The sequence below is a fragment of the Dipteris shenzhenensis genome, chromosome 18 (assembly GCF_047967505.1).
Source record: "Dipteris shenzhenensis isolate YYH24624 ecotype China chromosome 18, Dip_SZ_1.0, whole genome shotgun sequence".
Lineage (NCBI taxonomy): Eukaryota > Viridiplantae > Streptophyta > Polypodiopsida > Gleicheniales > Dipteridaceae > Dipteris > Dipteris shenzhenensis.
Genome location: NC_141613.1, coordinates 46,156,985 through 46,169,663, shown reverse-complemented (window position 1 = coordinate 46,169,663; position 12,679 = coordinate 46,156,985). Strand labels below are relative to the sequence as shown.

Below are 12,679 nucleotides of genomic sequence, written 5' to 3'. Positions count from 1 at the left end.
AATTTAATGGGGCTAGGTAACCATTGCACAACATAAGAATGCTTTATAATTTTGTATAGGGAACATTTTCTTTCAATATCATGTGCGATTTGTGTAGATTTCATTATCTAAAAAATAAAAGTTACAAGATAAATTTAGAATAATGAAATTGATTTAGAGAATCAAGAGTATATATACATATCTCATGCCTATACCAAAATGATTTCAAAAAGGACATTTTTAAAATTAATGCTACATTTACCTGAAAGGTGGTTCCTTTCTCCACTCTCATATATTAGCATGAAACCTACACTCAATCATCAACTTGTTTTTTTGGGCAATTTCTTCATCACAATAGGGTAGCCATCTATGGGCCGTGGGTGAGGTAAATGGATCATCTTGAAGTGAGGGTTAAGAGGCTCAATCCTACGACCCAACAAACAAAGGAATATTTTTGGTTAATTTTCTTTTTTGAATTGTAATATAAAATAGCACTAATGGACCTTATTTATCTCATGTATAAATCTAACATTAACTAATAAATATATAAAGGATCTAAAATTGACAAGTAGATTTTGAATGACAATTAAACACTTACTCATAGTCCAAGATAAGATAATGCATGGCTACAGCCACTTCCAACTTAGCCAGCTCATTACCAGGGCAGGTTCTTGTCCCTATGCCAAATGGTACATACATTCCAACTTTTGGAGTGAAATCCTGAAATGCGAACCCAAAAGTAGTGTGGTGAAACTAGGGTAATACCTACTGTAATCATTATTTACACATATAAAGGTTGGACTAGAACAATCTATCTTTTCCATAACATTCCATTATAACTCTAAATATTTAATTTGTCTTTTAATATTGTTGAATATGTTTTAAATTCTACATCATTTTGTCAAAATTATAACTCAATATATTCCAAACTTAGACCATTTTCTTCATATCACATCAATGCCACAAATAATAAAGAGATAAATAGTGGATAGTGCAAAGTTTATCCCAAAAAATGTTTCCTTACAAAATTATATCCAACTAAAGTGCATAGAGTTAGGGGCATTATATGACAAATATACTAATTCAATAGTTTATAGCAAAATGCAACTCATAATTTGAAAGCATGCACTATTTCTATATGAATGATTTAAAATACTTCTATATGAAAAAAATTGCATTTATTTTGTATAATCTTCCATGCATATACATGTAGTAATTTTAAATTTATAAACCTCCTCTGTGCTTGTACGTACCATAATTATATTAGGCAAGGTTTCCTCTTGTCTGTAAATAGCCTATAAGTCTACCATATTAAAAAAATCCCCTTCCATTAATGAACTTGCTATGTTAGATGCTATATAGAGTGACTATCCTTGGCATATACACACACTTATTAGATTTGTAAATATGTAATAATAATTGTACTTTAAGCATTACAGAGTGAAAATAATGATGTGGTTAGATCAAATGTTGGATGATGATCTAGTACTCAAGAAAGGTTAAAAGCATCATTCTCTCCATGGTCCGGGCAAGAAATCATGCTGCAACTAAGAATTTACTCGTGGAGGCCGTATGATTAGTTTAAGATGGTATTTGTATAGGGTTCATTTATGCATGAACTATTTCTAAATTATAGTATTGTGAAAGTGGTCTATGTGAGGGTTTGTAGTTGGGTTTTTGTGGGTGAACACACAAGAGGATGTGCAGCATGATTGTTTTAATTTGCATGATGATGAGCTAGTTTAGTTAAAGAGATGGTAATTTTCTGAACACTCAGCACTCAAGAAAGGCTAAAGGAGTCCGTGTCTCCACGATTAATTGGAGAAGAAATCATGCAAGAGAGGATTCTATATACTCCTTGGGCCCTAGGGTATTTCTATAAGGTCAGTTATGCGTGTACTCTTTCGAGAGTACCGGCTTTTGAGCCGTGTGCCCAAAGCCGTTGATAAACCCTCCTACCATGCGCTCAAAGGATTGAATTAGAGGTTTGCGAAAGACTTACATCCCAACGATCAGGGTCGAATTTAAGGGGATCGGGATACAGCACGGGATCTAGGTGCACCTGTCGAAACCACGTTTCCACGGTCCAGCCTTTCGGTATTGTGAACCCTGCAAATTCCAACGGAAAATCTATGATTACTGAAAATCGAGCAAAACGCGTATGAATTCGAGGCAAGGATCTCAACGATAATGTAGCTACTCGGCAAATTAACGACAAGATGCAACGGTTCTCAGCGTCATATATCCAATCGTAAGAAATTAACCAATGGTAAGACGCACGTGAACCCTTATACAGTGGTATTCCTTCATTACGTCGTACCGTTCATTTCAACATCTCGAAGCGCCTTGCGAAAGACAAATGTAGAAAAGCTAACCACGCGGAGAGTTTCGTCGAAAGCCTACACAACAGATCCAAAGGAATTAACACGGAATTATTTACATTATTTCTAGGTTGATGTGCATCCCTGTGGCTACTACGACAATTACCTTGGAAAAATACTTCATGCTCCGGAAATTTTCCATTGTGAGACCCTCGCCGGGCAATTTCTTCGCGCGTATAGCCTCGGCTTCTACCTGTAATTTCACCGCATATTGAAACGATTTGAATGTAGATTTGTACATGGCTATTTTGCCAAACGAGATTGATGAAGAAAACTTGCAGGAGGAGGCACCTTGACGGCACTTGTTTGTGATACCTTGAATTTCCTGTAGCACTCGGGGTGGCTACGAAGGAGGATGAGCAACCACATTGTGCTATGAGCTGAGGACTCATGACCGGCATTCAGGTACATCGATAAAAGGTCGATGATCTGTGCATCTTCCAAGTGTCCACTCTCATCACGTATTGACATCAAAATATCCAACATATCATCTTTCTTGGACCCGGTTCTCAATCGAGCAGTTCTCCTTTCATCGATGGCTTGTTGAAGAAGCTTGGCTAAGCGGACACGAGACTTAAAAGAAAAACCAAAACTTTTGGGGTTAGTATAGAGTCAAGGCATATATGGAGTTCATGAGAGAAACAAAATTCATGAAGATTACACACAGGAAACCTTGAGAGCTCTGTGGTATGCAGTTCCCGGGAAATTTATAGGCATTGCTCGGATCCCTTTATTGAGAGGAGTGTATTCACGCTCCAAAGATCTGGACTTGCTGCCTGGTTCCCAGCTCAGGAATATGTTGATAATCACATTGAACGTAAACTGTGAAACCAAAACAATTCAGGAGATTCAAATGATAGTTCCAGCCTACGAGCAGCCTACAGCCCTGCAGTACTTAAGAAGAGCTCTCTAATTATCTTACATCTCTCATTTCTTGTAAGAAGACGACTTGCTCTTGATTTGCACAGTGCTCTAGCGCTGCCTTTGCAAATCTCTCCACTCGAGGGAGGTACAACTTAAGTGCCTCCCCGTTTAAAGCCTGCGACGTTAGCTTTCGGAGACGTGCATGTTGGTCTCGGTCTATGGACGTGAAGGACTTCTCGCCCATCAACTTCACAGTCGACGTTGGCCATCCCGGGTAAAAGTTGTCATCGTTACATAGCGTGGCTTTGATTGTCTCTGGAGTTGTTGCGAGTACAGTAGGCTGCATAAACATATATGCTTTGTAAAGGCCAACCTGTTTGTACCTGAAATAAAGCGTAGCAAGGACCAAGGTGTTAACGATTCAATTAGCTAAGAACAAGATACTCGAGTGCATTGTCTCTAGTTGAACTGGAAAGACGCAAAGCACCTAAGATAGGACGTTGTATATTTTCTGTAGCGGGGTTCAATTTATCTGGCTATTATGGACAGGTGAGAAATGCTGTAGCCAAATGTTGATGGGTGTCTTAGCGTGGGAATGCTCAAAGCTACATACGGAACCACGCAGCATAACAGAAGCAGAAGCACAAACAGAGTTATTGATATCGAAAGGCAGGTACGAATTTCCATCCTTCCTCCTCTGACCGCGAAGCGATGAGAGAGAGAGAGAGAGAGAGACCGACCTTTGAACATATCTGGCAATGAACGAATCGGGATTCCTGGACTTGAAAGCTTTGAGGAACGCAGGCATGTTGCCCACGACAGGCCATCCCAAATCCCCGGGGGGCAAGGGAGGCCTGCTGGCGGAGAGTTTGGGCTCGAACCACCAGCTGTTGAGCCTTCTGAGCACCCAGGCGAGCAAGGTGAAGGCACCCACGAGCAAAGTTAGGGAGGCAGCAACACTTAGCTGGGGGATTGCACTAGAGTTCTGTTGGGACGCCATGAGGGTCGAATGGATCCATGCATTCAATCACTGCTATTTTATATATCTGATCCTTGTACACAGTATGTCCCGCAGGTGGTGCAAAGCATCGAGCTGAAGCAGATCACGACAATGGATGCTCTGTTGTAGTAATCGATTCAGATCCCGTCGCTATATAAAGACTCTTCATTTAACTCTATGAATTTGTATATCCATTTGTAGAAGTGCCTGTCTAGCTAGAGCTTCGTAGAGGAATCAAATCCAGCTGGGGACGCTTACGTTTTAGAGATACTCATCCATTTTCAGTTTATGCAAGTCTTTGTAGCATTAGCGAGGAATCAAAACCCAAAATGTTCCATAGATATCGTAAGCATGTGGTGTCAGTCTTCAACTAATCTTCTATATTAGAAGGACGAGTAACCTCCCTCTCTCTCTCTCTCTCTCTCTCTCTCTCAATTTACATGTTCTATATCTGTGTCTAAGCCACTGGAGTGTCTCTCTCTGTGCCTCTTTATATATATAAAAACACGATTATTAAAATTTAAATCTAGTGCCTTATTACTTTTACTCTCTCTCTCTCTCTCTATATATATATATATGTGCGTGTGTGTGTGCAGGTGCGCGTGCATGCACATGTCTCCCTCTCCATTGTATACGTATAAGAACACAATTATTAAAGTTTAAACTACTTGGAAAAATACCTTTATACCAATGCATCTCTCTCTCTCTCTCTCTCTCTATATATATATATATATATATATATATGGATGTATAATAATACAAGGATAGAAATTTCACTATTGAAACCGTACAAAAAAAACATGAAAATGAAAAGTGCATGCATATCCCAAAGTCCATAAAGCTCCAATAGCCAAATAAATATGCAGGTGCACATAGAGGTTCACTAATGAAATAGACATCCTGTAGGACATCCTGGATGTGCTGGAATAAACAAATGTCGACAACGCATGGACCCCAACATGCCAGTGACTTGGCCATTATCAAATCTTTTAGTTGACAAAGAGGTCTATCGGATGAAAATAATGTTAAACAACAAAATGTCCTATCTTACTAATAATACTCCTTTGAATTGTCCTCATCCTCCTCACCCTCCTTGTCTGCAAGATATCTACATAGGCCTACTCCCTCACCCTCCTCCAAGCCTACATGCCCCTCATCTTTTGCATGAGATCCAGTCTACAAGTCTGGATCTGCGGATGGAAGGTCAAAGTTGCCTCTCTAAGAACAAAACTTAGCTAGCAAATAATAGAAGTTGGAATAGGCACTAAAACTATTGTAGGTTCCTCAAAACATGATGAATTATCATGAATGATGACCTCTCTAGAGATTATCAATCTTATATAATTTTTATGCTTTGGACTCTCTTTAATATCCCATGAGTACAAATTTGAAGTCATACTTCACATCAAGCTCATTTCTAAGTTCATATGAAATGCACATATGCTAGAGAGCCAAACACTCTCAAATGATCATTATAAGGTTTAATTCTTGGAAATACCTCTTTCGGTGTAATATTATATTAGCTAGCTTTACAACTTCTATTCCAAGAAGTATATGGCTTCTACTCAATGACACCTTCATGATATGCACCTAGCAATTCTACAATAACCCCATTATGTCTTGCTACTACTTCATTTCACTATGGAGTATGGCTACATGTAAATTGATTAATGTTTCTGAAGGGATTGCAAAATGCATTAAATTCATTCGACTTATATTCAGCTCCATTCTCTTAATTGATGATCTTCACAAATTCTCCAATCTAAATTTCAAGAAGTCCCTTGAAATTCTTAATGCATGGAGGGGTTCTAATTTTTCCTTTGAGAAAAATATCCAAGTCTAGAATAATCATCAATGAAACTAAAAGACTATACATCTATACTTAATCTATCAAAGCATAAACCCTAGATGTCAAAATGAATTATGTGGATTACATTAGTGCTTTTTGACCAAGATGTTTGAAATCAAAGATGAATCTACTTACCCATCACTACAAGGTATTGAGGAGTTTTTGACACTAATTTTGATAGAACTTGTGAAAAAATAAAATTCTTTCTAAGTGTGGAAGTGTTGGTACAACTGTCGATATATGCATCAGGCGCCAATACAAATTGCACAAAAAAAATCCTTAATGTATTTGTTGAGACAATGCTATGGAATTGTTTATATAAAAAATAGTGGGACATAATGGGTTTGTTACCCCAATGTAATTCAGCATAGAGAGTGTTCAAAGCTATAAAACACTACTACACACGGGCCTTCTTCTGACATTTAAGCACCGACGTTTAGCATGCGTGGGGCGCTAATCGTCTGTATGCAAAGCGGTCTTAAAAAGTGTCAGTATATAGTGACACTTGCTAGACTTGTATAAGGTCGTTATATAGCGACGTTTTGCAGAGAGTGTTTTTTCCCATACCGACCTTTATAGATAGTTTTACCCAATGATAAAAAAAATTCTTTTCATACATGTTTGATCCTTTGAAAGAATAAAAGAACAAGAGCATGTACATCAAGTTTGAAGCTCATATATTCATGTCCACATTTGAGATGAAAAAAATCAGTGAAGAGCATTTACATCAACAGCTTCAAGTGTAGTGCACCAAACAAGTCTATCTCCAACTCTATATTGAGTTGATCTCCTATATCATCATCATACTCTGGCATCGTACGTTCACCATAGACTTAATCATATTCTTCAATAAAGTCGGGTGATTCTTGATGATCGTCATCTTCTTCCTCAATATCGTGATCTCTATCTTCCTCCCATATGATGTCATTATGCACATCTTCATCTTGGCTCATATTGTGATCTTCATCTTTTTCACTAGATCCATCTGGATTAACTGGATCTAGCATTGGTAATGGCATCTCCATATCCACATCCCTATCTTCAAAAATTTACTTACTTCGTGGTGCAACTTGGATCATGTACCACCATCTTGGATCAGAATAATCCGGATGAAAAACCACCTATATTGAAGATGGGTGCCAAATGCCATCAATTATATGAAACTATGCTTAAGTACATGTACCAATTGATATTTAAAAATGAAAGATTCAATTAATTAAATCATTAGTATGCACCTGCTCACAATGCTCGGGAAGAACAAAGACCATCGTAAATAGTTCTAAACCATTTTACATCAAGAATGAAAATACTAAATAGTCTGAAATCAATTTCATAGATTTTGTATATGGTCCCACAATAATCCAACTGCGAGGAGGAAAGATTGGTATCCGAAGCACTTGCTCGGATATCTTGTGTGAAGTTAGCCATGACTCCACAATCATGCATGACTCTCTTTCAATCGATGTGTTCCACAAAAAAATGTCATTGGTATGTCTAGGAGCTTTGGAAATATCAAAGACCCGCACTCCTATCCATAAGATCTTGACTCCTCTATCAAAGGTACCATGTACACGGCCTCAGACTCGGACATCACGTGCATTGTCCCTAAAAATAAAATCCATCATGTCCACCATACCCTCGTCATCATCTGGCACATTCGGGAGACTATACTCCTTCTCAAAGTGTGAAGGTATATGCACACCACCCTTGCCACCCTCCTCATCCTGTCTCAAGGTTTCGTGTAAATATAAGAACTTGTCTCAAGATTTCGTGTTGTGTACGCATGCAATATTAATCACGAACTCAAATAGCATTGACCATCCAACGATCCATCACCACATGCACCACCAATGGTGGGTATTGGTTTGGGCTCCTCCCTATACATCCTTAAGTGGCGCATGACAATACGGCATTGATGTCATACTTCTCGCTTGCAATGAGTGCAATGACAATACAACCTCTCCATAAGCCACTCTGTGCTCCCGAGCATTGGTGCATCATCTAACAAGCTTCCACTCATCCCTTCCATTTGTACACCTCCAAAATCATAACACAAAATGCAATGAAATCCATTAAGATCCAAAAAATAGCCACCCATGAGCTCCTTCCCTCTCTTCTTAGATCAAGTGCCCTGAACCGTCGCTATATAGCAACACTTTGCCCTGTTTTGTGTGAAGTTAGCCATGACTCCACAATCATACGTGACTCTCTTTCAATCAATGTGTTCCATACAAAAATGTCATTGGTATGTCTAAGAGCTCTGGAAATATCAAAGACCCGCACTCTTGTCCATAAGATCTCTAACTCCTCTATCAAAGGTACCATGTACACAGCCTCAGACTCGGACATCACGTGCATTGCCCCTAAAAATAGAATCCATCATGTCCACCATACCCTCATCATCATCTGGCACATTCAGGAGACTATATTCCTTCTCAAAGTGTAAAGGTATATGCACACCACCCTTGCCACCCTCCTCATCCTGTCTAAAGATTTCATGTAAATATAAGATCTTGTCTCAAGATTTCGTGTCGTGTACGCATGCAATATTAATCACGAACTCAAATAGCATTGACCATCCGATGATCCATCCCCACATGCACCACCAATGGTAGGTATTGGTTTGGGCTCCTTTCCACGCATCCTCAAGTGGCACATGACAATATGGCATTGATGCCGTACTTCTTGCTTGCAATGAGTGCAATGATAATACAACCTCTCTCTAAGCCACTTTGTGCTCCCGAGCATTGGTGCATCATCTAACAAGCTTCCACTCGTCCCTTCCATTTGCACACCTCCAAAATCACAACACAAAATGCAAGGAAATCCATTAAGATTCAAAAAATAGCCACCCATCAGCTCCTTCCCTCTCTTCTTAGATCAAGTGCCCTGAACTGTCGCTATGTAGCGATGCTTTGCCCTATTTTTTGTGAAGTTAGCCATGAATACACAATCATACATGACTCTCTTTCAATCGATGTGTTCCACGTAAAAATGTCATTGGTATGTCTAAGAGGTCTGAAAATATCAAAGACCCGCACTCCTGTCCATAAAATCTATAACTCCTCTATCAAAGGTACCATATACATGGCCTCAGACTCGGACATCATGTGCATTGCCCCTAAAATTAGAATCCATCATGTCCACCATACCCTCATCATCATCTTGGCAATCCAGGAGACTATACTCCTTCTCAAAGTGTGAAGGTATATGCATACCACCCTCGCCACCCTCCTCATCCTATCTCAAGGTTTCGTGTAAATATAAGATCTTGTCTCAAGATTTCATGTCATGTACACATGCAATATTAATCATGAACTCAAATAGCATTGACTTTTCGATGATCCATCACCACGTGCACCACCAATGGTGGGTACTGGTTTGGCTCCTCCCCATACATCCTCAAGTGGCACATGACAATATGGTGTTGATGTCGTACTTCTCGCTTGCAATGAGTGCAATGACAATACAGCCTCTCTGTAAGCCACTCTATGCTCCCGAGCATTGGCGCATCATCTGACAATCATCCCTTCCATCTACACACCTCCAAAATCAAAAACACAAAATGTAAGGAAATCCATTAAGATTAAAAAAATAGCCACCCATGAGCTCCTTCCCTCTCTTCTTAGATCAAGTGCCTTGAACCGTCGCTATATAGTGATGCTTTGCCCTATTTAGTTGCTATATAGCGATGCTTTTAGGGTATAGGTATATAGCGACACTTTTAGGGTATAAGTGTTGCTATATTAGGGTATAAGTGTTGCTACATAGTGACACTTTTAACGCAGCTCTCCCAAATCCTTCATCTCAAACTTCTACTTCAATAGCATTTTCACATGAAGGATATCTTCATCACTATCACCTGTGATGATCAAATCATCAACATGAATGACAAGCATCATAATACCTTTCTGTGTTTTTCTCACATAAAGTGAGAAATCTACCTTGGAAATCTGAAAGCCAATAGTGACAAGATACTATCCTATCTTGTCAGACCATGCTCTGGGTGCTTTCTTCAAGCCATACAAGGCTTTGTTCAACCTACAACAAACTCAAGATGAACAGCATGAACATAACCTGGTGGCTGCTCCATATAGACCTCTTCTTGCAAATCACCATGCAAGAAGGCATTCTTTACATCCATCTGATGTAAAGACCATCCCTTTGATGCAGCCATAGCAATGATTGCTCTTACGGTTGCCATCCTTGCAACCGGACTGAATGTTTCTTCATAATCAATGCCATATGTCTGTGCATACCCCTTGACAACTATCTTGCCTTGTATCTGTTCACAAAACCATCTGCATTGTGCTTCACCTTATAAACCCACTTGTAGCCAATTGCATTCTTGTCTTTAGGTAAAGGCACCAATTCCCATGTAGCATTTACTTCCAAGGCATCCATTTCTTGATCCATGGCTTTGTCCCATTTTTCTTTTTCCATGGCTTGCTCAAAAGAAGTGGGTTCTGGTTCATGTATCACTTTGACCATATAGGCATAGTGAATGGCTATAAATCCATCATATTTCAGCCTATCCATAGGATACCTAGCTCTGCTAGACTTGCGCAAAATAGGCTCACTACTAGGTGCTCTCAAAACATCCCTTGTCTTCCTTACTTCAGGTGTAACTACAGAAGGAATACCCAACTCATAATCAAGGCTCTGTTCTGAGCCACTGGATTCACCATCCACATAAGATTGACCTACATTCACATCAACCATGGGCTGATCTACTTTCTCTTTTCCTTTTCGTGATACTTGCATACCACTATCTGCATTGCTTTAACGAGGTCCTCTTGATCTCAATCTGCCTATCCATGGTGAAGTATATGAATGACTGCTAGAGGACATTACAAGTCCACTAATATTTTGTTATTGCTACTGTGAATTCTATGTAGCATTACCATTTTGTGCATCTACATCATCACATTTACTGGTTTATACCAGCTACTCATCTCATCAAAAACAACATCTCTTCTCACTGTAAACTTATGAGTAGAAGGGTTATAGCATCTATACCCTTTCTACTACAGAGAATAACTAATAAAGATGCACTTCTCAGCTTTTGGATCCAACTTGGATCTCATTTCATCTGGCACATGAACATAGGCAATGCAACCAAAAACTTTCAAATGAGAAATATCTGGTTTCCTACCAGTATACCTCTCCTCTAGCGTCATGCCATGTATTGCTGCAGTGGGAGTCATGTTCATTATGTAGACTACTATAGCAACTGCTTCAGCCCAATAATAATCTGGCAGGTCTTTTTCATTGAGCATGGCATGAGATACCTCTCCAATATGCCTGTTTTTCCTTTCTGCAAGTCCATTTTGCTATGGGGTATGATTGCATGAATATTGCTGCTTTATGCCATGGTCCTGCAGGAAACTTGCAAACTCATTTGAGAGGTACTCTCCCCTCCATCTGACCTTATGCATTTTATTTGCAGGCCTGTTTCTTTTTCAACCATAGCTTTAAAAGCTTTGAAATGCCCAAACACTTCACTTTTCTTTTCCATAAAATACACCCAAACTTTTCTGTTGTAGTCATCAATAAAAGTGACAAAATAATGAGAGCCTCCAATATATGTAGCTTTAGTAGTCCACACATCAGAGTGGATTAATTCCAATGGCCTCTTACTCTCTTGAACATGTCTAGGAAATGGTTTCCTTGCCTCTTTTCCAAATTAATAGGCTTCACATACCTTATGCATTTCTACAGCCTTGATCTTAGGCAATTGATCTTAGGCAATCCTATAATAATATTTTGGGCCTGCATTAATTTAAGTCATTGTACATTAACATGACCAATGTGTTTATGCCAGATATCAATATCTGCAACTACACCAGTCCCATGTGCAAACATTGCTGCACTCAATTCAAGCATGTCTGCATCCAATGTAAACATCCTGCCCTTCTTCTTCCCTTTTGCTATCAAGCGACCTTTATTTTTCATATCCTCAACAAAGCATCCATGAGGATTAAATCTAACCTACAAGCCCTACTCAACCATTTAACCAACATAAACTAGGTTCTTGGTGATATTCAAGACATGAAATACATCAAACAAGTATTTTTTATTCCATCCTACATAGACAAAGGAATTTTACCAAATTTGCACAATAGGATGTGCAGTATCATCACCAATCTCCACAAATCTTGGTCTTTTCATTTTCCTTGCATCCTGCATCCATTTGCATGACCTATCATGTGGTTTGATGCACCTGAGTCAACATACCACACATCATTTCTTTCTTTTGCACTTGTCACAGAATTGGTCATGTGCTACACCATAAATAGATGCTCATTTTTGTCATCACCCTGTCTACTGGAGGATGCATAATTGTCTTGCTGCAATTTTCCAGTCATGATGTCATTCTGCTTTTTATAGCATCTCTAACCATATGACCCATTTTACCACAATAGTAGCATTCAACATTGTTGTTTGCATTTTGGCCTCTTTGCCATTCACCACGACCTCTTTGGCTCCCCCTGCCTCTAAAGTTACCACGTCCTCCTCCATAGGACTGGCTTTCTTGAATTTGCTACATATTTTGATTTCTGCCACGGCCTCCAAATCGGCCTACTATACCTCTGCCTCTACCTC

General features: G+C 39.2%; 1 protein-coding gene across 1 annotated transcript; it reads right to left on the bottom strand.

Moving 5' to 3' along the window:
* Positions 1-299: 299 nt before the first annotated feature.
* Positions 300-4,224, bottom strand: LOC147891304 (ent-kaurenoic acid oxidase 2-like). The gene is made up of 9 exons (XM_087389194.1): positions 3,965-4,224; positions 3,283-3,607; positions 3,033-3,182; positions 2,676-2,933; positions 2,467-2,553; positions 2,300-2,378; positions 1,982-2,088; positions 578-699; positions 300-405 (listed from the first exon to the last, which is right to left on the bottom strand). The coding sequence occupies exons 1-9, from the start codon at positions 4,222-4,224 to the stop codon at positions 300-302; spliced, it is 1,494 nt and encodes a 497-aa protein (XP_087245320.1).
* Between the last annotated feature and the right edge of the window lie 8,455 nt (positions 4,225-12,679).